The following is a 26,143-nucleotide window of genomic DNA, read 5'->3' on the forward strand; positions in this document are numbered from 1 at the left end:
TTTCAAGTCACTGGCTGAGCTGGAGAAGGGGTCTGGCCCTTGTCATGTCACTTTCGTCACCTAACAGCTGGCATTTTAATAGGATAGAATCATGTGTAATCTCTCTGTCAATGAGGTACACTCCATGTCCCTGCTCTTCCTGTACATACTAGAAGCAGAAGTACAATAGAAGTAGAAGTACAAATGCTGGCTATTCCAGTACAGTGTAGCTGGAATCATTTTTAGTAAATTATGCTATTTTAATCAGTGGGCTTCGATGACTTCAATTTAGGTATTGCGGTCAGAGATGAGAATCTTTGGCAAGTCATTTGATGTCTTTGTAGGTCAGTCCCACCTACCTAGTAAAATTATGTTGCACAAATCTGATTTAGTACTGCGATATCCTTAAATTATTTAATTATTTTACATGGTATAGCTTTCAATGTTGCTTTGTATAATGGCAACACATGAATTCCCATCTTGAATATATATTTTTTTCTTTTAAAGAAGTGGGTCAATTCCCATTGAAAGCACCTCCTGATACTCCTAAGATCAACAAAACTAGTTCATGGCAGCAGTCTGTTCTGCTATACTGTCTGCATTATTTAAAGCAACATAAAAAAAGTCACATCAGGAAATGGGAGAAACATCTAAATATCTGCATAGTAAAAAATGCAAAATAAATAAAAAGGAAGTAAATGACGATGTATACCTTCCCTCAGCCTGGTTCTGAGTGCACGCTGGTCTACATAATACACCATCAAACAGCCATCACAGTAACAGGTATGGCATACAAAATGCATGGCACCTGTACATAGCAGCACTGGACTGTACGTGGGATGTTGCCTAAAGCAGAAGTCCCTTGTTGTGTATTCACTTGCCAAATATTGTGGTTTCTTTGAAAGGTGATTTATTCATTGCACACAGTGTCACTGGATGGCTGAAAGCTGTACAGTAATTGCTCAAAAGAAGGTCCAATCTGATTGTTCTACACTCCTATCTGTTTTATTGTACAGCTTCTTCAATATGCTGGTGCTGTTTGTGCTTCCTTACATTGATTCACACTGGAGCCTGTATTTATTCCCTTTCATTATTACACATGCTGAATTTTAACATGGAAGCTTTGAGTTTCCAGGGGCAGTGTTATAAAGAGAACGAACCAAGCAGCAGTTGAAACTCCGATAGCTGCCTCTTCTTGTCAGCTCTGACATGTCAGCATTCATCTACAATCACCTTGGAAGAAATCAAACCTTTCCAGGTCAGGAGTCAACTGAAATCTACTCCCATGTCAGGATCTGTTAGGAAACAATGTCCTGCAAATAACAATGAGTAAACTAAAACCAAGCCGAGCCGACAGTGGGTACAAGGTGAGCAGGTAAAGGAAGCAGAGATGAGATGATCAACTCTACCTGTTCAGGGGTTAAGGAGCCCAAAGCGAAGCAAGGCAAATCTTCATCTGGCACTCGTGGCAGACTAGGGATTGACAGCTGACCTGAGAAAGAGAAGGCAAGAAAAGACAATAAGTCTACAATATTAATTCTAAATGCCTGGCAATAGCGGGGAGCATTTTATATGCCATACCAGTCTTATTAGAACACATCAAACAAAACAAAAAGTAAAAAAAGGTCATTTTTATCTATTAAGCAATATGATAAGCCCTCATAGTTGCTGCACTTGAGCTCCAATTTCCTATCTTTATACATGCTATTTTGTTCCTTATTTAATTGTATGTATGTTGGAACTATTGTGCTGCCGTTGGCATGCCAATATATTTAGAGTAAATCAATGAGGTTGCAGTCAAATGACAATGTCTGTGTTTATCCTCCTCTGTCCCAAGACCAGATTTGTTAAGAGAAAATACATGTGGCTGTGAAACACGTTATTTGCTTTAGCTGAGACCACATATGAGAACGATATTTGGGACCCCCAAAACATTGAATGTTTAGTACTCTGAACATCCACACCGATGGGCGCTCTGTTAGCATCATGGGCAATTTCAAATGAAAAATGTTCAGTATACTGAACAAAAGGACTAAATATTTTTTGCAAAAATTGGTGAATTGTTTAACCCTTTCTAGTCCGACATCACCAAAAAGATGTCAAGCACAGGTCTCTACTCGTTTTTTCTCTGAACAATACACAATGCACTACAGAGATAACACGGACACAAACAAAGGAGACAGCTGCTCCTGCATCCAGTGCTCAAAGAATATCACAGACATTTGCAGAGCTTTTTGAGAAAAAAATAATGGCTTGAATCGCATTATTGAGAGATTTGGTGATAACATGAGGGATCAGGAGAGGATTTATCAGTATGCACGTCTATAAAGAGGTATGTGAAAAATACAGCGAACAAGGGGTGGGGCTTGGTTGGAGATACAGTGCTGGTGTCCTTTTGCTATGCAGGGCCTTTTAAACCTGTTTTACTATGAAAAAAAAAAAATTAAACAGCACGTGTGCAAATAAATTGGACCTGACGTGCCTGACAAGCACTGAATAAATTCAAAATTCAGGACTGAGCATTTTGAAACATCAGGTACTCTTCAGATAACATTAAGGCCCAACGTTAATTTGGACTCCACCAATACAGCTAAAAAAAAAAAGGTTCCTACTATTTTATCTGATGGTGTCATCACAGCTTCTGTTTATTTGAAATGCTCACTGTTTGTCTGAAGTCATTTCTTTAATCATTTCTACATTAGGTCTAATTACTGTAGTGACTACCTGTATGCTTTTATTTTACAGGGTCTAGGCCAATATTACGCACGTATAATAAACTACAAGATCAAAAATTATTAGTCACCTGACGAGTAAAATAAGTAAAAGCAAAATATATATTTCTAACATATATCATCAACAGAAAGGAGCGAATGAATGAAAGTGTATTAAAAGCAACTATATAAAAAGTGAAATTGCGCCACACAATTTTCCATCAGTACAGCTTCAATTCTAATTGAATTGGTTTTCAAGGCTACAAGCACAAGACAAACAATACCATTGAGTCATCAATGGATCCAACAGCAGCATGCTAGAGACAAGAATAATCAGACCCACATCTGAAACAGCAGTAAATAGGCCCAGGACAACAAAATAAAACTCTCATCTTAGCCAGCTGGCCCCAATAGGGAACCCCTACTAACAAATGAACAGACTATCAAAGCAAAACTGTGCACCAGTGGCTACCCTTTCTGTGAACAGTTCAGTTCAATTAAAGCCATTTTAAATTAAATAAGGCATAAAATCAGTACCATACATATTCAAAGTTTCTTGTATCCAGAGTACAACAAACACAATTTGGGAAGTCTTCGGTTACATTACTTGTGTAATGAGCACTTCTGCAAAAAAAAAAAACAAACAAAAAAACACTTAAACAACATAATGTAATACATCACACCTTCATAACCTTTATAACCACTCAGATCGTTCCACTGCTGTAGCCTATGTCGCAATACACTACAGATTTTATTCATCAGCAGTGTATGAAATGGAACAAGTTTAAGTTGAGAAGAAAAACATTCCATCACTATGGCAACTGTGGAAATGGCCGCTGAAGACAGCAAAGTGAAAAAATAATACTAAAAAGTAATGGTGTATAACAACGATTTGTTTATAATTCTGAACGTTTACCTCCAAGTGTACCACACAAAAACAAATTAAGTATATCTTAAAAATCCTATAACTGGAGTTGCAGAAATACTCTAAAGATATGTACAAGGAAGGGTGTTATATTTGTAAAATGCCTGTGTGGCATTGTGTATGGTATCTAATATCCTCATGCACAACTTCCCCCACTAGCTTATTAATGAATCCTGTAATATGTCTGGCAACAACTTTTTCTTATGTCTGAATACATTTTCCAGTGATGATCATCAGGCAAATAATCATTAATTTTCAGGGGCGCAACCAAGGGGGTGGGGGGGGGGGGATCTCAGGGGGCTCGAGCCCCACCCCCACCCCCTGGCCATAGACACGATTAAAATTGTGTTTATGTTTTGCATTATTACCGACTACAAATTCATGATACAGTCATATACATGTACTGTATGGAAGCACAGACTGCAGCAAACATCGGTCCCCTTCCACTCAATGAAACCATTTACACAGCTGACCAAATGCGACCAATGAAAACCACACGCACAAAGGCTAGTTGACAAAATGCAACCAATTAAAACTATGTATGTAGGTGATACAAACGTTTTCCAATTAAGAAAAATACAGTTTGCTTCTAGTTGAAATTAAATATGACGGAAAATAAAATAACACTAAAGTTTAACATTTGATTTGGCGGTTGTATTTTCTTTGGAGCTCAACACTATGGCTACTGCTGAATACATTATTAATGCATAAAAAAACTGTCTTAGAAGAAAAGTTAAAAGCTATTGATCGAGTCAAAAGTGGGGCTAAACAACTGGATGTTGTTAGTGATTTAAAAGTTGGCAAATGCGAATCAATTGCAAAAAACAAGCAGAAAAAAAAAAACGGAATGTACCCCGCTGTACACTGCCTGACTGACTAACAAGCAAGTCAAAGGTTTTATGTATCTGTATTTATTATAATATAGACAGTGCTTAATTTATAAAGAAAGAGGTGCCCGGGGCGCAAGCAATGACAATAATCTTTAAGGACCGCACATTCAAAATAATAACACATTTATTTGAAAGAGCATTGTACGTACTAGTGTTAGATTTAAACATTGATTTAAAAAAAAAAAAAAGCACCCCACATGAACATTGGTTTGACCCAAGGTTTGCATGATGTGTATCCAACAGAAGTCGCTGGTAGATAACAAAAATGATTAAATTATATGTAGGCTAGGTAGTTGTTATCTTAGTATGTTTTTATTCTCTATTCATTTAATTATATTAATTGAAAAAAGACAAGAGAGAACCAGATCGTTATTATTTTTTATTGTTTTGGTTTAATATAATATAGCAGGCTAATGTTCCTATTGAAGCAGGCTACAATGTTTTTTTCCATTAAAAAGTTGTTGTTGTTCTTTGCAGAAATTAACGTTCAGCTTTCATATTTTGTGTGTACTACTCATGTAATCAAACCAAGTAGTGTAAGAAGTTTCTTGCATCCTTCATGACGTTTTTCAAATCAAGTAAGCTTATTTGTGTATTTAAAAAAAACGACAGAGTTCAGTATCATCTTACTTAAAGGCACTGAAGCTGAAATCGTAAAGTAATTTAAAGTAGGCTGCAAACGTGGTAGCGGACTGTCTCTCTTTAGCGCGCATGCAAGAACTTGCACACTTCATACAACTGTGTTGAGAATTTAAAAAGAAAACATTTTAAGAGATTTTTAACTAGAGGTACCGGGATTATGAAACTGCAAGCCCAGAGGTTCCGGGGCTATGCCCCGGCACAAATTAAGCATTGATAATATGTAACGTTACTGTTACTTGTAGTGTATGCAATCTGTTACTTTTACCCTAGTGTAAACAGTGACTGCCCGTTCTCATCTAGCAAGACTGCATAATTGATAAGCTTATATTAAGTTTACACTATGATGTACTGTATTATCAGTATTGCAGTCCTCGATATATTGCGGTTTTATATAAGACCCCCCACATCCTCCCCTCCCACCCCGAAGTATGTAAGTGTGTTGTGTATTTTCTGGACCTCTGCAACTTGGTAGGTAACCCGAGCCCTCCCCCCTCCTTGGAAAATCCTGGTTGCGCCCCTGTTCATTTTACTGGCAACAGGTATATTAAATTATAGTGCAGAAAACTGTAAGGCACGACATACAGCTGAATGCTGCTGGCAAAATAATGCAGATTAACTTCTCTTTCAATTCATCCACCAGCTCTGTTTAAACAAGAGAAAACCCTTGTACAATAAACAGAAAGTAGATTTTATCTAGATGACCTGGCTCAGGGATACTAAGTCAATGACTGCCTGGCCCCTACCATTATGTACAACCTTGGCTCATGGTTAACTGCTTCCAGCTATTTTGTAGAGGGAAGCTATTATTAATGTCAATGCAGATGGAAACACTGTCCATGTCAAATTAGGCTAGGGAGGTCAGTGTTAAGGAAAAACTGGCAGTCATAGTTATTTAATGTCCAGGAATGTCACTCCAGAGATTGGACACAATCCATCCAATGACTTAAAGACCACTACCCAATATTAATTGTAATTTGAATATGCTGTAGATTAAAGTAACTATGGAAACTAGTAACACTTTTTAAAAAAAAATAATAACAATCCATTTACAATGGTGGCTCATGAAGGATAGTCAAAACAAACAGAAAAAAACGTTTTGTCAAGATCACAAGATAAATGGTCTCAGGATCTCGATATTTTATACTGGTAAGTTGAGATCAGAAGACAAATTATCGCAGAATGTTTTTTTTTTCAGTGAGCCACTGTATTTTACACATATAGTTCCACTATAACTATACAGTCATATGTCTAAATTTCAGTTAATTAATATCTGTGTTACTGCTGTCATAAAACCTCTCAATTTATCATATAACATTTAAAAAAAAAAAACATATTACAATTTCAGAAGCCTTTGTCTTTTTCACAGTGCATTAGGGCTTTTCAAGAATTATTTGCAATACTTTTATACTTATGCAATACAATTGACTAAATATATTGTTAATTGATTAGTCTGACAGAGGGTCCAATTCAAATACCAGTTGCAAACAAGTACTCTGGGGATAAATCAGTTTGTTCAATGTTGTAAATTCAGCTGTCATTTAACAATGTGTTATTCTAGTTAAATAATTCAAGTAGATCAAACTGGGTTTACAATCATACATATCTGTTAACACCTTCATGAAGTTTGATATCTACAAAATTAACATGATAAATTAAATAATCCTTGACATTGTATTGATTCATTTATTAATCACAACCAAATTGCAGGATTCAAGACCTCTAATTACTACACCATTAGCTCTATAGCCACAATGTGCTCTTTCAAGTCCTCCTAGCTGTGTCTAATACATTTCAATCGCATGTTTCCAAGGTTACCCTGCGCGTTTCACATGTCCATTAGGTTCGAATTGAATGTCTTGAGACAGTAAAAAAATGGGCCGATTAAGTTTGCCCAAGCATGTCAGGGGCAGGCAATGGCCTAATTAAATGAGCCTGGGTCACGACTAGTATCAAAGCTACTGTCACACCCATGTATCAATGTACAGGAAATGTTTACAGTGGGGATTTTTTGTGTTTATTTTTGATACAGTGCATCATCCAAATTATTATTATATAGCGCACAGCACTGGAAAACCAGTATCTTTGTTTATTGGAAAAGCAATTATAAATCACATTTGTTACTGAGATTATTATTAATATTAAAACAGAGCTAGAGTCCTACCACGCAAGTACAGCTGACAGCAGGTATAAGTCCCTTGATGTTCTCTACTGTTATTCTTCATCTTTCGTGATTATTGAAGGATTAATGCTGTATACTCAGGGTGGGCTGGGTCTGCCAAAAGTAATTTTGTTCATCACCATATACGTGCATCACATGAGAAATATTTTCATCTGTCTCTGTCTAATCTGCATTTCAGCCTCTGGTCCAAAAGATAAAAAGCCAGTATATTCAAGCTGTACATTACTCTACAGTGTTATCCATTCCTTTTCCACGGTCAGTTATTTCACGTCCAAGGATGGTGCCTGAATCTTAGCAGAATTTCTGCGACCCACCCTTCCCTTCGAAATGATTCAGCTGTTGCTCATTCGGAGCCTGAGGGTTTTGTTTTTAAAAATGTTTTGAAAAATGTAGTAAGAAAGAAGGAAGAATAGTTCACACTAAGGAAAGGGTTAAGAACCTCATCTGGGACACAAAACAAATAGATTAAATCGTGGAAGTTGATGTAAGCAGCTTTTAATAGCATCAAACCAATTGTACATTTTGTTTAGACCACTGTTCCATTGTGTTCATTCTGACACTGACTGCCGACGGGTGACAGTTGACATATGTTCAGTACAACCAAAGTGCCTTGTCTGACTCTGGGGACCTTCTCAGAACTTTTCAGCGTTTTTCCTATATATATTTTTTTTCAGAATATTCTGTCAGATCACAGCACGGTCGTCTGTATCCTTAATGGCAAGGCGCCAGCGTCCTCAGGCATTTTTATCAAAGTAAGTTGGGGCATTTTACTGTTTGAAAGGTTAGCAAAACTATGCCAAAGTTCTTCCAGACATCTCATGGATCATCAGCTGACAGGAATTATTTTCAATATGGAGCACAGAAAAAAGAGTAACAGAAATCCTAAGAGAGCCTGAGTCTTGCTTGTTTAATGTGCCACATTAAAAAAAGGACTGTTTGATGTGGACAGTGATTTGCTTGAGAGCGTACACCAACAATTGAAACAATATAATAATGCCGTACCTGCTGAAAGGAAATCTGTTCGACTTTGCAAACGCATTACTCTTGCACCAGTGTCATTTGTGTATTTCAGTATTTTTTATTTTCTCTTAAAAAGGTCATTACTTAGCACTAATGTCAGATGTAGCTGTCATTATCTGCTAAATAACTAACCACAGTGACAGTGACCAGAGCCAAAGGTAATTATAAAACAATATATATTTTTGTGTATGAAGACATTTTAAAATGTGTTTTAGATTATAATATCGACCGCACTGCTTTAGGCTGCTTGAAATGTAAGTCACTATTTTCTCAAAAGAAAATTATTATTATGCAAGGGGAATGGTATTTTGGTTTAAAAAAATGGATATGCGAAAAATAAATAGTATGTTTCTGAAACATTGTGCGAGGTTAAAAAAACATGTCTATCAGACTATTATTTTGAATTGGACAATTCCAATAAATCAAAGATTAAACAGAATCACAGAAGACATCAAATTTGGAATATGTGTGCCAAAGCCAGTTGTCTCATTGATACGACCAAGAATTGAAACAAATATCCCCACAAAATAATATTTTTACTGGGAGATTTCCTTAATCAAATGTGAGAAATATAGACTTCAGCCACGGTCAAAACACAAAGTGAATTCTCTCGGGCATGGGGATTACATTCAAATAGCTTTCTGGAACAGTACAGATTTGACCTCCCGATGGTCCAATCCAATACCACTTTTATTTGTAAGTTTTTTTGTTTTTTTTTCCAAAGCCAGTTTTAATGATGAAAGCTATTTCCTATACACTCTATAAATATATTAAAATAATGATTGGTCATCCTTCAACCGGCCTGTTATGCAATATATAACAATTGGCCTTGTTATATACAGTATTTGTAACTGTCCAACCCCCTTCCTGAGACGCTACAGGCTAACTATGCTCATCAGTGTTTAGCAAGGCATAATACTGAAGCACCGCAAACAGGTTTCTTAGTCCCATGAGTCTCAGAAAAATGTTTGTATATTGCCACATATGATAGCTTCGACATCAGAAAATATCAATGAACTTAAAAAAAAACTTAGAACCTCCAGCTTCTAATTTGTATTATATTTGGAGCGGTCTTGCAATTCCAAACCTCTACTGGCTGCCAGAAGCATAGGCTGGTCCAGGACCCTTTGAAGCAGGCTGGCTCAGCACTAGTAGAAGCTACCATAGCTAGTTCCACCAAATGATACTTTAAATACGCATTACTCAGCAATAGTAAAAGCATACAGACAGATTTTTTTTTAAGTCATTAGCATGCTTATAGTGAAAAATGATATGTTTTTAATATATGTCTAATATAGTTCCTGAAACTTATATTTTTATAGTTCCTATAAAACTTATATTATTATATATATATATATAGTTATATTATTATTTTTATAGTTCCTGAAACTTATATTATTATAGTTCCTGAAAATTATATTTTTTAATTATGTGAAAATGTTGCAAAGCAATATTTGTAAATATATTTCTTTCCACGGTGTTGTAATATGTATTGCATTAGCATAGCATTCTTTATCATACATACATTACCAATTTATTATAAATATAAAAAAAACAATAAAGCTAATGTCACTTATTTACATTGTATTTTTTGCTGATGAAGTTATTAGTTTTTTTTGATTCTCTGGTGTCCCATTTATTATGCAAGGCAACACAACATAAACCGTAGATGTGTAAACTGGGGCTGTTCTAATGATCTCCCACACCTGCTCATCTGGTACACTTTTAATTAACACTCCAAGGAGGTTTGTCAGGAGTAATCAAAAACATTGTCGCTTATAAAGCTGTGGCAAGAAATCAATAGTTTTCATCAGAAAAGGTAGGGGCTGGCATAAGTGAACCATTTAATTGCTTCATTCCAATAAACAAAAAAAGGCACATTTTAATGACTTGATTCCCAGGGATCAATATCGAGGCATGCATTATATTAAACAACAACATGTGGTGGGCCATTCAGAGCCATTTCAATTCGGAACCCAGCATTCCTCTTATTTTTCATTTCTTCAGGAGCGGCAATAGGTTTTGCAGCCTATGCAGCGCAGTGATTTATGTATAAGGGGTGACCTCTGAGGCCGTAACACTGTGAGGGGTGACTGGTTCTCAACGGTAAGCTACTGGCACTTGACAAAGTGCCTGAAGCAGAATGAATTTACCTCTCTTTTCCTCAATCATCAACAGGCACTGCCCTGACCCCTATCCTGACTGCTATAACAAGATCACCCATCTCAGGCTGAAAAATTTACTGTCACATCTACTTTTCAATGAGCTCAAGTGAGCACTTCTTTCACCTTCAATAAAGCACAGCCTGCTAACAGCTGGTCACAGGGCATACATACCAGCTTACCTAAGACACCACATTTTGTATAACAAGGGGAGCTTAATGTATATTATGAATAGGCTTTGTTTCCTGAATATTTCTGGCAGTCATACATGTGTGCTTGTCTTTAGCATTTTAACTACTCAATGTTTTAGTATATCTAGTTATCTAAATACCAGAGCTATATAAATAATTCAGACTTGACTATTCCCCTGGAGTTTGAAAGAGGATATAACACCCACAAATAATGCATGGAAAAATTATTGTAAGGCTAACAAAGCTACTGAATACCAAATTATTGTATAAACCTTTTGGTCTAAATCTCGCATATGACTAGGTTTGAACTTTAATGTGAATACGTAAAATATCCTTTAAAATCCACGGCATATTATCTGCAAAAGAAAAAAAGGTATTTTTCAATAAAATTACATATTACACTATTTAATGTCATAAATAAGGCTACGATTTTGGCACAGTAATTTTTAGTATATTTCACAGGTGAGATGTGGCAAAAAACAAACAATTTGCTGAAAGGTCACCAAATAATGTATTTTTGCGACATCAACATACACAAGAGCTTTTAAATAGCACCCCAAAACCAATAATATACTATTAGACTATTGTTTTTTACTCCTGATAAGTTTAACTGTTGCTTTAGAGTACACAACTTACAGCACATGCTTCAGACTCCGACATGATTTACAGTGGGAGTCAAGGGTCTCCGACCCTGTGCAACAAGTCGAAATGACATCATCTATAATCTTGAGATGTGTGTCTTTTTTGGAAAGGCGTACAGCCTTAACAGATTGTCAAACTTTTCACCTGTCATTCTAAAATACATAACATATCTCTCACTGTCACATACCCGCAGCTCTCTAATTAATATTTTAATTTCTCCCTTTTGGGTTCGCTATTGGTTGAGAGGATGGATGTACCAACGGCATTGCTTTAGTTTTTTTTTTTTAAATCTCTTGTACAAGAGGTACAAAATCAACACATTAAATGGAAATGCATCCAATTTCGTGAATACAGTCTGTATTTAAAGTATGAACAACAGCTGTGACCACTTTGCGCAGTCAAAAGTGTTGTGAAACAATGCGACCTTCGTACAGCAAATAGTGAAGCTGCACAGCTTTTATTACTGTCTGCGTCTGACGTATCGCATTCATCTGCAGCAAGAGTATGAACCAGGCTTTAGAGATTTCCACAATTCTGAAACAGCATGTTGTAAAGGAAGCCTCTGTAAGTCAGTAAACATCTGTTCTCCGATGCATTTGTTCTTCTGTCGTTACAGAAAACAGCTCACTCACAATTTCTTTTGCATTTTAGTTGTCACCCATAAACTCACTCAGCTATCTCATTCGCTGACCTAAATAGCTACATGTAAATGCTGCATGAAACAACCAATTTACAGATATTCGCAGATTTGTATTTTCACTGTTTGACATACTGTGCTTTTTAAAGGAAATAAAGGAAGCAGCTTATCAAATGTGTTTTTACATCCATTATTATTATTATTATTCAAATTCACGATTTTCATGATTTCCGTGACCTCCATGACAAAACCGTAGCCTTGGTCATAAATGATATGAGATTGCAGAAGAGATGAAGAACCAATCCAAATATGCAAACATTAATACAACATTGTAAATGTCCTATTGAAGAGGCATTTGATAAGCCAGACTGAATTGATAAAATTCTAAAAAAAAAATTTAAAAATGCCCTTGGGGATTTTTAGCTTCAGAGCAATCTTATTGGAGGCAGCTTGGCCCTGTGTGCGCACTGAGACAGGATTTCTCGGTTTTAAATACAAGCACTGACCCCAAGGCAAGGCATATCACCTTTGTGTGCCCCAGCTATGAAACACAGTCAAAACTGGATTCCATTGTGAAGCAGACCCAGCACTTTGCCAGGCTGCCCTGGCAAAACATTCCACTGGAATTCATTCATCCGAGATTGTCAGCTGTTACTCAAATCCTATTATGAGCCTTTAAGATCTTTTAACGACTACTCTAAAAGAAAAAACAACAACAAAACAGTTTACAGTTTTCCTAATCCAGCTTCTTGAATGTAAACATTTGTTCTGAAAGTATCTAAAAAAAAAAAAAAAAAGGAAAATACTGTGCTGAAAAGATATATCATTTGCTAGTTTGTCTTGACTATTTATTTTATATTTCTATTTTTTTACCCCCACAAAAAATGTCCCCTGCTGCTTCTTTAACTTTCAATTCTCCTAAGCATCCCTGCTTCATAGCCCCTGGCTATTGCCTTTCTCAATCTGTCCCTGGAGAGCCAGGAGTTATTACCCTTGTCGACTGAGGAGAAAGGGATGTTATTCCCCTGTCACCCACAGTCGCTCCACCAGCCTTCCTGGCCTGATCTACAGCCTGTGCCGAAGAATAGTGTCCGATGCACCATTGGTTCAAAGTCCTGTCAGATCAAGCTACCTGTGCCTCTTGGAACTACTTTCGGGAACCAAACTGACATACTGTGTCAGAGGCGTCAGACAAAAATACTAAGTAAATACAGCGCAATATGATTGATGGGATTGAGCAGGTAAATACAGGAGGTTAAATGTTAGTGGCCTAACATAATGGTTTACCCAAGAAGTAGCAACTTAAAAATCATCAATAAAATCAAAGCCTCCAGGGTTTCTTTAGAGCTGACACAGTTCTTTGCATACCTATGCATTCTCTCTGTTAAGTAGTGGTACTAGTGTAAATTGATACTACAAGTGTTGTTGATGTGCTATGGGCTTTACAGCAGGCAGAAGCCTTCAAATTTGTATTATATTTGGAGCTTGCAATTCCAAACCTATACTGGCAGCCAGAAGCAGAGGCTGGTCCAGGACCCTTTGGAGCAGGCTGGTTCAGCACTAGTAGAAGCTACCATAGCTAGTTCCACCAACAGATACTTTAAACACGGGTTATTTAACTTCCTATCATTAACATTAGGTACTGACCATTTATAATAAAATGAATATCTAAACAGCCAAGGAAGGCCAAATCAGAGTGACTTATTCAAGACAGCCTCAAAGGAAACAGTCTTGAAATAAAATGGGAATCTGGAAAGAGACCATTTGCTGGTACAATATAACTATGCTGCCAGTAGCTTGTACTTGGCTGGTGCTGAACCACCATGGTAACAAGTTATTGAAAAGCACTCTGTATAATTGCCATGAGATCGATGCCTGTTTACCTGGCATCTGGCATTAATTAGCAAGTGCTGTAGGGATTGAATCCAGAAGACATCATGTTCTGGTGTATCACATGCCAATGTAATACCAATCCCAGTCCGCAATAATAGATGGCAAAGGGTTAAAAAACAAATCAGGAACATTTTCATCTAACAGCAACCTGGAGTGTCAAGAATTGTATGGAACACAATGTGGAGATACAAAAGTTTCTACTGTAGCTTAAAGTTACCAAGACATTAACAAATAACTCCAAGTCCAGTTCTCAATACCTATTGCCTCAATGAACCCAGGCTTCCAGAAGGGAATGGCTTGGTAACCCACTGCACTACCTAGCCAACAAAACAAGATCATTTGTTTGATCAGATGGGTATATCCGTCATTCACTAAGACACGGATATGGCCTCCTTAAACACATTACACACAGTACTCCTCCAAATGAAGTGTGGCTTACCCTCTGTTACCTCACCCAGAACCAAACCTTAGTTCCAGGCACAGTACTTCTGAGAAAATAAATTAATGTAAAAAAAAAAAAAAAAAAAAAATTCTCAAGAACTATGACCATCCATCACAGTTTCTAATATCAGAGCCTGTGAATCATTTGCATGATGCAGTCAGTTTCCTAAGCAGACATAAACTCACAGTTTAGTTCCATTTGTTAAAACTGACAACCCAGTACTGTATGCCACAACTTCCAATTCCACAATGCAAAACATTACCAATACAGTACATACATTGTAAGATGCATTTCATATCAAATATCATTTGCATACACCAAGGGCACATTTTATACGAGTTCATTGAAGGTTCCACAAGGTTGGCCCTACAAATAAAAGCGGGTTTCCGAAAAATATAGTTACACATCCCTGGGTGTTGCTACAACTGTTTAAATAACGTACCTGTATTTTTCTTTTCATTGTTTACATCCTGACAACTTTAAAGTCTGTTTCAAAGCTCTTTTCAAAATGGCCACTCTAATGCACTGATAGTGTAAGGATTATTGGCCACACTGTCAAACAGATATCAGCCATAACGATCCATGATGTGGTGTATGGAACAGAAAATCCAGAGCACTTGTTATGTTGGGTTTTTTTTTCTTTTGGTTTTGTTTTTAAGTCGCTCTTCCCGAAGTGATTTAGAGGGCAGATCTCAAACCCCAGTGCACTACAGCGGCCATTTTGAAAAGAGCTTTGAAGCTATATGTGTAAAAAGTTGTAAGGATGTTAACAATGAAAATATATGACAGGTACTTTGTTTAAACAGTTGTAGCAACACATGGGGACGTGCAACGCTATATTTTTCAGAACCTCGCTACTTCCTCTTTAATCAACTGATGAACACTTAAGTCAGTTTATATATATATATATATATATATATATATATATATATATATATATTTGTAATGTTGGGGATCAGCTTTATGTGTTATCAGTCACAAATACAGTACAGTTTCAGTGTTCTACAGCATGTTGGGTATATCACACATTCCTGTTCAATTACAAAATGTAAGAACTGAGTCAGAAGACTTTACAAATGTTTTATTCCATGGTGTATACTCGTGTGATTGACAATTTAAGACAGCAGTTATACAATGCTTATATTTTCAACTAAATGTTTGACATGTTCCACAGCTTACTTTGCCAGCAGTTAGATGCTGCCACAAACACACAGAGAAAAGCAAGGCGCAAGAGACTGACAGAAATGTAAATACAAAGTAAATAAATAACAAATAGACTTGCTATTTATTTTTGTGTTTATAGTTTGTGCTAAAAATCAGTTTTCAGCGCCTACAGCGTTTGACATATCCCTGATCCTACAAGACGATGTATGCTGAACAATACCAGGCTAACTGCAGAAGGTCAGCATGATTTATTATTCAGTGAGGTTTGAAAAAAAACAAAAATACAAAAGCAAAAATATATTCAAAGGAAGAATTCTGGTTGTTATTGGCAGAACTTATGATCTGTTGTTGTATATCATCACAAGATGTGTGTAAATGCATGGAATTGAAACTGATATGACCGGCTCCTTGTACAAAAGTACCAGTATAGACACAAAATATTAAATTTCTGCTTTTTTGGATTTTTTTTTTTTTTTTTTTTTTTTTTTTGTAAAATCGTCTACACTAAATACACTCCGATTACTTTTTTTATTTGTATTTATTTTTTATTAATTTAACTCTGCATTAAGATTTTGAAAGGAAAAAAAAAATAGTTATATAACCTTGAAAATATGCTAATTTTGCCCTGAAGCAAATTCTGAAAAAGTCAGGTCCAATAATTGAAACATAAAAATATTAAAACAAAATGACATGTATTGCTTTACACTTTTCATGATTTGAAATTGATGCTGATGGCCCTCTAGGTAGGTTGATTCGAATGCTTTGAATAGATCTTTGCATTTAATGGAACTGAAATCACAAATTATATTTTGCATGGATTTGATCAAATTGTTACCATGAGTGTAAAAACAAGAATGATCTAGTGATCTATGGCAAACATGCATCAGAACTGCCATAAAGGGAAAAAATCATCCAGTGGGAAAACCTGTGTATAATCTAAATACACACACTTCACAATAAAGCCCATTTTATTTACAGTGACTGACCTCTAATTACAACCAGTGCAGGGGGACATCTGTTGCACTGACAAAGAAGGGAAGTCAGAAGACAGGATAGGCATACATTTTACAGTTCCATGAGGAATCAATTTTATTAAATTAACAAAGTTAGAACCTTTCTTATTTCTGTTAAATCATGCTTTCATTGTTATGTGTTTTCGATTGCTTATTTCATAAAATCTACCAGTACAATTAAGTAGCTGCTTTACAAGTGCTTTTTTTCTGGGACACGTTTATTTTGAATGTCCCGATTCCTAAGGTACGATCATGTCTCCATATCAGTCATCACTGGTTAGAAAGTCCTACTGGGAGATTATTTTGGTGAACTCTGGTTCTGCCTGACTCTTAAGTAATAAATAAAACTACTGTATTGTGGCAACACTTTAAAATATCTAAAATTAAATGCCAATGAACAAGAAGATACTCACAAAATATACCCTTCACAAGCACAGACAATCAGAGTCTTCAGTACTGTGAATGTGGAATAACTACATTGTAATATGCATATTTCGTTAAATTTGGAGCAATTGAAAATGTGTTTGATTTCAGTGTATATCGATAAGACCATCTGTTTTGACGTTATGCCACCCTGTGGCTCCCAAACAGCACAACAAAGTCTGTACCAATTTGAATCATTAGATGGTGGACTAGGGAACTGCATTGATGCGACATTACTGCCTCAAGTTGCTGTACATCTTTCAGCCACAAAGCAAAACATTTAAAAATTGCATTCAAAATCCCACTAAATGAAAAGGTAACTAAAAACAACAACAGGGAAGTAATTTTGGCCAAAATATGTTTTATTAAACTCTGGAAGACAGCTTTATCTGCCTTCGGCTTCTGGAGGGCAGCGTAGCTTGCGATTTGGTTCTCTCATATTTCTCCGCGTCTTTTTAGAACGTGTTGAAGCTCACCTTCAAAACACTAAGGAAAACCCACTTTCATCGTATGTTTCCCTTGTGTTGTGAAAGGTGAGCACGTCAGTCTAGGTCAGAACAGCCATCATGAGAGTATGTGCATTTGCTGTGAATACAGACCAGCAAGGACTGTAATGAAAACTATTATCTGTCACATGATGGTGTTTTAACAAATTTTTAGAATGTTTTCGACACATTTCAAAAACAAAGTTTTTATATATACATATATATATATATATATATATATATATATATATATATATATATATATATATACACACACACACACACACACACACACACACACACACACACACACACACACACACACACACACAGTGAGCTCAATCAGTAATTAGACAACTTTGTGCTTTAATTTGGCATCTTAAACCTTTTCTCTTACTATTTTAAATGAACAGAATGTGTGGCCATCAATTAAATCAGCCAATCACTAATGTGCATATTTTGACAATTGTCCAAGATTTTCAGATTGTATAACTATATATCTATATCTATATCTATATCTATCTATCTATCTATCTATCTATATATATATATATATATATATATATATATATATATATATATATATATATATATATAAATCACCAGTAATAGAAGAATAATAGATGTGTTGGGTTATTACAAACTTTATGTCCTGATCGTAAAAACAAAATATGAACAATATTCAATTACAAGGCATGCTTTTCTTAAATATAAAATTCAGTCAAAGCCCTGAGCGTTTCTTAACACCACAGTACACAACAATGCCTGTAATTTAGCATTGTGAATGATGTTCACTTGGGATGTTAAGATGAAAACAGATCAAAAGCATACATAAGTGAAACAGATTTTTAAAAATGACATGACCTTGTGCATTGAAGACACAACAATCAGTTAACAATTCTCGCAACATCTATTGTAAGTAAAGTAATTTATTACTGTGTCTATCTAGCCCATGCTGTATTCCAAGCTCAATATGCATAAAGCAACTGTGGAATGCAGATGCTGTGATGTTCTCAGTTTGTCATTATTTATAGCTGTCCTTGTTATAGTGGTACCTAATACTGAAGGTTTTACAAATTGCTCAATATTAAAAACAAATATTCAATCATGGCTCTGTTGCATTTGTTTATTGCAAGTTGTCTACTCTGAATGATTAGTTATTTGTACCCAAGAAGTAATGAAATATATGCACATGGTTTATGTTCTTACTGTGGTCAAGTGCTTGGAAGGTAGTCAGTTTGGAGAGTTAGCATCATCTTGACAATATTTACTCAGGCCAGTAATGATTTTTTAATGATAGCCAGCAATCAACATTTGCATTTTACATAGTGCTGGAGTAAGATTTTATACGTCATGCAGACAGAAATACCCACAGAATAAATGGCCACTGGTTGCCGTCTTTATGACCATTTAAAAAGAGCAGAAAATATATACCTTTTTTCAGTCTAATGTTTGAATTGTTTACTACATTTTTTCAAACTAGACAGACTAGAAATGCCCATACCTTGCGTTATGGGCTACTCCCAGTCCAAGGGCCATATTCTACCACTGGTGTACTATTACAAAGGAAGGACCAAAACATTTAAAATACCCGTCATATCACTGTCAACCGGCTGTGGAGTCATCATAGGCAGCCAGGATGTAACTGATTTAATGTGACTGCAAGATTGTTTAATTGTTCTGATGGGATAAGTGAGAATACAGAAATGATTCCCATTTTTCTTTCAGGAAAGTTTGGAAATCTCATCTTCAGACGCTTTAATATTGAGACTGTTCCTGCCATATAAAGTTAACCAGCTAGTTAACTGACTTGTGACTTTTGGAAAAGCTGCAGATGCAGTACATATTGCTAATTCTGAAGCTTAATGTTCTCCATAGCTGATATCAAACCTATTGTGAAATTAAGTAAGTACGAGCATGGCACTTTAAAAGCTAAATTTGTTCGTAATGGTGTGTTGTATTCAAAGCAATTCCAGCAGTTCACTGCGTTTAGAAAAAAGGGTTTACTGGAATTTCTGTAACAGTCCATCAAGAATAAAAAACAAAAAGTGATTTTATTTTACATTTTGAAAATAATTTCTATCGAAAAACACATGTTTCAATGACTTTTTATTAACAATTAATATATTTCAATATCTAATTAGTTGTGTCAAGAACATGCTCAGGGAAAACAGTTAGTTCAGGTCCTAATAAAGTGGACAGGTAGTGCATGTTATCATTTCCCAGAATGTGTTTCCCCCCCCGTTAACATTTTGCCCTGTTAAAAGATTAACTGAATGGAGTCCACAGTGTGTACGGTAAACACTGAGACAAAAATAGACAAATTATAGCTAATCTATTAAGTCATTTTGAGACAAATTGTGAACTCACGGTCACTAGTAGCGGCAGAGTTTTCATACACCACGCTGCTGTCTGGCTTGTTGGGAATGTTCTGCTGTTCTGGCTCGCTGGCACAGTGGCTTCCTAGGCCGAGGTCACGGCTGAGGTCCTGCACTCCGGGAGCCGGGGAGCTGGCGGGTCTGGAGCTGGTCAGGGAGCTGGATGGTCGTGAATTAGCACAATTCTGTACCAGGCATAAGAAAAAACACAGAAAGAAACCTTTCAGTCGATGGTAACAAATATATTTGCATTATTTATATAAAATATGCATACCAGTTTCTTCTAGACAGCACCTATTTCACATCTCTATGAACCATTGTGGTTTAAGTGAACAGGCCTTCTGAATCCGTACTGTATCATTTCCATTTAAAGCACAATACTCCACATCATCACCCATGTGATACAAAGACATTTCTGATGGCTGTATCACACTGAGAGCTCAAAGCTACAGAAACTGTACTCCAAATCGTATTAGACAAACACTAATTTTAATTCTGAAACAAAGAACTTTCTATTTGCTTTGTGTAGTAAATAACTTCTGTATTTCATTTTTTTTTTTATTAATAAATGACTCTCAAATGACTGTTTTTAAACATAGCTGCATTTAAGAAAATATTCTGTATTGTTGGTTATATAGGGAAAATGTACAAAACACAAAGAATACAAAACACAAGGATTACAACTTAATTGGGCCATTACTAGCCTTCAAATAACTGTGGAAATATTAAAAACAAATCCATAATTCATAAAATATCCAAAACCATAAATTATCTTTATTACTGTTGTTTGTTCTGTTATTTGGCAAAAAAACGTAAATCAAAAATGTTATAATACTGATGTATAATAAAAAAAAGAAGAAAACATTTCTTCAAGAAATATCTGTGAAGGGAACAAGAATGTCCCAGATAAGACTCTTTTGGTTCAGTGTTTCCTGAGGACTGCCTATTCAAACATGAGGCATTTCTTGTATTTCTGTTACTATATTATACGCAAAATAGGACACAGAGAAAGCTGCTTAGTTAAAAGTCATTGGACTGAGCAGAATACACCACTGCATGGATCTCCATTTATTTACAACTGAACATAAAACACTACAAGATAAAACAACACTTGTTAAATAAATAAGTGCATAATTAGCAGCTTTAAAACATATGGATTATTCATCTGTTAAAAAGAGACTATGTAAATAGTAAAAGGATATAAATTGGGTGATCTAAATGCATGTTCCCTAAAGACTCTGTGATACAAGGTGAAGCCATTAGATAATCATTGTATTCCCTAAATAACAAACCCCCCCCACCCCCCATCCCCCAAAAAATCAATGGTCTACTCTTCTATTTGTAGCTGTTTCTCACAGGGTAATTATGTACATGTGAAAACTGGGAAGAAGAACACAAATAACCCAACAATGAACCCAAGTACACCTGATTCAGCATGAACAATTTTAAACTCATGCTCCCTGGATACTGTGTATACAGTCAAACATACAGGGAAGCACTGTGGAGAACCTGTATGTATAGTATTTTGTCATTGGATGCAGGTTCTTTTGTATACATGTACAGGGTACATTCTCGCTGTGGAATGACAACTAGATTGATGTATAAACCTGTGTTGGGGCCCAATTCTAACAAAGGTGGACAGGGGTAGAATTAATAAATGAAGTCAGGGGACAGCGAGAAGAGCTGGCACTGAAGAGAAAGAAAGCACACAGGCTTTGATCTGGTGACATCTGGTTGTGCCACAGTAGGGACCTAGGCTGCTACACTTGGGCATATAAAGATTGTTATCTGCTGCAGGGGTTGATTTAGGGAATAAATCAAGTGTAACATACATTTACAGCACCTGCACCAATACCAACATTTCTACATTTACAATAAATCAAAAGAAGAAGAAAGAAACACACAGCATATAGGCCTCCTTTGGTCATTCTCGACTATGATTGGATAACCGGTCCCAGGGAAAGTGCTGCTTAACCAGTAGTCGCAGTACCAGAGGTCATCTCTGTAGCATCTGTACATGTGTACAATGTATCTCTTCCAATTTCATCAAGCAGTGAAGTGCTGATAGATCAATTTTGGATACATTCAAATAGATACAACCCCTCTCAATTTTATTTAATAAGAAATTGTATTAGTAATCAATAACCCTAGAGAACTGGGAAGTCTCAATAAACCAGGAGTAACAGATTAACTGTTTTCCAATCTGTGGGATGAGCAATTCCCATCTCAGACAAGATGATCCCACCTTCTATCCAGGCTGCAAAAGCTGAGGACAACTAGCACAAACAGACACCTACAGTACATGTTTTACAATTCAAAATGATAATCCGATAATCAGTTTTTCTAGACATGCTTTGTGCCAGATTTGGGTGTGGTATTAGGCATGAGAGAACATCTTCTATGATAAGACCGTGAGCAAGACCAAGGAGGGGACTCAAAACCAGTGACAACATTTTTTAGCATTCTGTGTTATTTATTTAATTATGTGCAGCATACAGCAAATGTAATGAATATACGGTGTATTAAACAAAATACACCTGAATGAAAATGGCAGCTTTAGCACAGAAAGTCATACCCAAAAATATGAAAAGGTGGGTATTTCCATTCATGACTATATATTAAGAAAGGAAGTAGACACTGAACTGAATGGTTTGAGTTACATTAAGGTTCAATTAAGGTTAGAGAAGAGTATATCTTTAACTAGCTGCAATGTCTGACATTAGTGAACATTTTTTGTAAGGAAGCAATTTTGCTGCTGATGCAAGACAAGTTTCTGTCCCTGCTACTGTTCACTTGATCAACCATTGGCAAAAATGACTGAGTTGAATTAGACACATTGGCTTAGTTATCTTTGCTTGCATCTCAATACCTAATCCATCACACCAGGATGGTAATCATGGCAGAAAGAAAACCATACAAGAGTCAGCAAACTTCAGACCAAATGGGCATTTTATAACTAAACAAAAGATATAAATGGAGGCTTCCAAGAATTACATGCGTAACGTTTATTTCTCTCTTTCCGCTCCGATATCATGTCAAAACTTGAATTAGGATAAAAAAAAAACTAATCTTCTTCCAATTTAAATCCATATTTCAGTGCTGTCACAGTTCTGAGCACCATCTATTGAAAGGCGATCGTTTTTTATTTCATAGATGCTACTGACAGCTTTATTTCATAAAGCAATCTTGCACTGTGTGTACAAGTGGCAGGTCACAGAGGTCATACAGCAGGTGTTAACTGCGAGGGAGCCTGGTCAATATTATGTTTAATAAAGCCTATGGTACTACGCAAAGAAGCATTTTATGCAGTTGGTTTCCTGATTGAGAAAATCTACTTTATAAGATTCAGTACCATCAGCAGTCATGACCATGCTTCACATGTACAATGGGTTGATAAAGTCGGTCATAGATGAGCTTATTATGCATTATCAAACAACTAGGCTCTATGCATAAGAATTCAAGTTCATTTCTACTGGAAAGGCTCCAAAACAGAGATAGACTCGTCACTCCTGATTACCCTTTATATACACCTGTGACTAGAGCCTAATTAGTCATCATTTATTACATTTACAGCTCCAGCCACATTCCCACGTGTGTTCTGGCAGGGAGGAATGTAACCCCTTCCCTGCCAAACCAATATTCCCCCCACACACACACATAACCCCAGCAGGGCTTTCACCCGCCACACCCCCCTGTGGAAACTCAGCAGCAAATACAGAACTGATCACAGGGGCAAAATCCCTGATCACTTTCCAGCATCTGAAATGATAGGTTGTGCTGAATAAAATAAATACACTGTAGTGGTAATGTAGATATCAGAGAGTCCAAAAAAGAAAAGAAAAAGAAGTATACAGTAGATAGTGAATTTACTTTTGAATGACTGTGTAAAAAAGTAGATGTTTTTTCAAAATGTTGCATTGTACCGGTCTCCTGATTTCCCATATCTGTATGTTATTGAGTAACTGAGTAATAAACTTGTCTGCAGCGCAAGTTTGTTAGATAAATCTCTTCCAAATTACATAATGAATTCATGAATAAAGAAAAATGTACGTAGTTACTGTATATAAATATAAGACTGCTGCCTGAAACTCTTGCGTTTTCTATCTCCATGCCTCAAATGGGTAGTTAGAATTTAGGAGACTGCTACACATCCCTATAGGGGTATGTGATAATATGGACAAACAATATATCAGCTACCTGGGTATATTTGGGTCAATCATTTTTTACAAGTCACAATTTTTATAGTGTCAACTTGTCAAGGGGTCAAAGGGAAGAACAGGCAATATTCTCAAATCAATCTGCCTTTAGAAATGGTCTCATTTCATTTGAAATTACCTGATGTTGCTGTGGAAGATTGGGACAAACTGCTATGTCTCATAAACCATGACAATCCGGGTCACGTTAATGTGATCATTCATAAGGGACAAGTCATAGAGGGGCTGCCATTAACTACTTTTAAACCACTTGGCAGGCTTAAGTGATCTCAGGGAGCTGCTGCAGATATAAATACTACGCTGACAGTTTATTGCCAAGGGACAGCTCCTCTAGGATTAGAAACCTGTAACCCAACAGTATGGTTGTCATTGACACGATTCAGGTGAATTTCTTCACTAAACATATTTGATACGTACAATGACTGTTTGTCATGTACTGTGTACATTGTTCAAGAGAATAAAAATCTACCAGTGTACTACTGCAATAAAACATTCAATAATATTCATAAGTTTATTGGAAAATGAATTGCCTACTTTCAAACCTGTTATAGCTAATTCCTCAGCAATTTCAAATAAACGGAAGCACTTACCGAGAAGTTCAGCGCTCCTCTTCTTTCTTTAATTCTGTTGATCGTGCTCCGTACCTAGAAAACGAAACACACTGTACTGTTCAAAGATAATGTATATTTAATAGATGGCTACTTTTCTTACATGTTGAAATTCAATAAGCCCAATTGCTTGGTGAAAAAGCTAAAAAAAAAAAAATGCAAGAAAAAGGTTTCAAATCAATAAGCATTAGAAAATAGAAGACTAAAAATGCTACAAGTTTGTCAAGGATAATGGGACCTGAAAGTGACACATAGTTCCTGCAAACTAAGGAGACTACTTTAAGTTATCATCTGTCACACTGCAGAATGCTCCAGAGATAAAGCTATTGAAGACTGTGTCCTCTTGCAGAACAGATTGGAGTTGTATTTACTAAACCAAGGTAGCTGATGTAGAGAAACAAAAGACCCAGCAACCCATCCCGTAAAACCTACAAACAGTTCCAGGCATTGCATTTTAATGATGATGTAAAACATTTCCTGTTTTTTATATATTGAACAGATCGTTTTGTATCTGAACAACAACGACTACTAGAATGTATACAATAAAGTGATACAATTTCTTTTAAAAAAATGAATCAATTCAATAAATGAAAACAATTGGGTGGATATATGAATAAATGATGTGTTGCTGCATGAAATGCCAAGGCTGTTCATTCGTTTTCTAGCAAGGACATTGTCAACAGCACCCTTCCAGCATGGACCTGCTTTTGCACAAAATAATGAATTAGTAACATTGCTAGCATTTACTTATACAGTGTGGTCTGAGCCATTCCGTTCACATCTAGGGTTATGAGTTTTGACAGTAATGACAAACGTTTCAACCATAAACCTTTCTCGTTGTCTTCAAAAATGTCTTTGCCTGTGACTGTTCAAGTTCAGAGTAATACCTACAATATAACTAACTGCTATGCAATGGTAGTCTTCTTCTACTTCCATCCCTATATTGTGCAATACATTTTTTTTTTTTTAAATCCCATACTGTACACTGCTGAAGCCCATTGTGTGCATATCACATGGTTTATTTACTAGGATCAGCTATAACGCGTCTGAGGTCTCATCTTATTCGCTCAGCTTTGTGTTCAGTGATATTAGCTAACCATATGGGCTTCAACTTCCAATAATCTATAAATGCATTGTATATTTGTTTACTTTAAATAAAGCATACTAGGAATGCCTCATGTTTTAAAAAAAGTGCATTATTGCAAGATAAGACCCCCTCTATATAATACATCTTGTATACCTCCTTTATCTTAGCCATGTTATGAAGAATCGCAATAAAAAGGCCAACCCTTTTGCAGAGACACCACCCAAAAGCTATAGTAGGAAAGAATAGATTAACTGCCTTTGTCACACTGAGCTAATGAGGTTGCAACAAATGTATCACAAAAACTGTGTAACTCCGTTATTGCAAGAGCTAATGGGCTCAATAGCAAAACAGAACAGTATCACGCAGACCACATATTGAACACCTAGCAATTCAATATTAGCTCATTAACAACTACAGGATTATAATTATTGCAATCTGATAGTCAGAAGCAATACCAC

General features: G+C 36.1%; 1 protein-coding gene across 2 annotated transcripts in view; it reads right to left on the reverse strand.

Annotated features, from left to right (window-relative positions):
- LOC121330598 (adhesion G-protein coupled receptor D2-like) overlaps positions 1-26,143 on the reverse strand; it is a 71,491-nt gene that overhangs the window by 13,979 nt on the left and 31,369 nt on the right. For both annotated transcript variants that reach the window (XM_041277227.1, XM_041277228.1), the window contains exons 22-24: positions 24,581-24,634; positions 19,769-19,961; positions 1,389-1,471 (exon numbers count right to left, since the gene is read on the reverse strand). In XM_041277227.1, coding sequence (XP_041133161.1) covers positions 1,389-1,471; positions 19,769-19,961; positions 24,581-24,634 — 330 coding nt within the window. The remainder of the gene's footprint in view (positions 1-1,388; positions 1,472-19,768; positions 19,962-24,580; positions 24,635-26,143) is intronic.

This window comes from Polyodon spathula, chromosome 18, assembly GCF_017654505.1.
Source record: "Polyodon spathula isolate WHYD16114869_AA chromosome 18, ASM1765450v1, whole genome shotgun sequence".
Classification (NCBI taxonomy): domain Eukaryota; kingdom Metazoa; phylum Chordata; class Actinopteri; order Acipenseriformes; family Polyodontidae; genus Polyodon; species Polyodon spathula.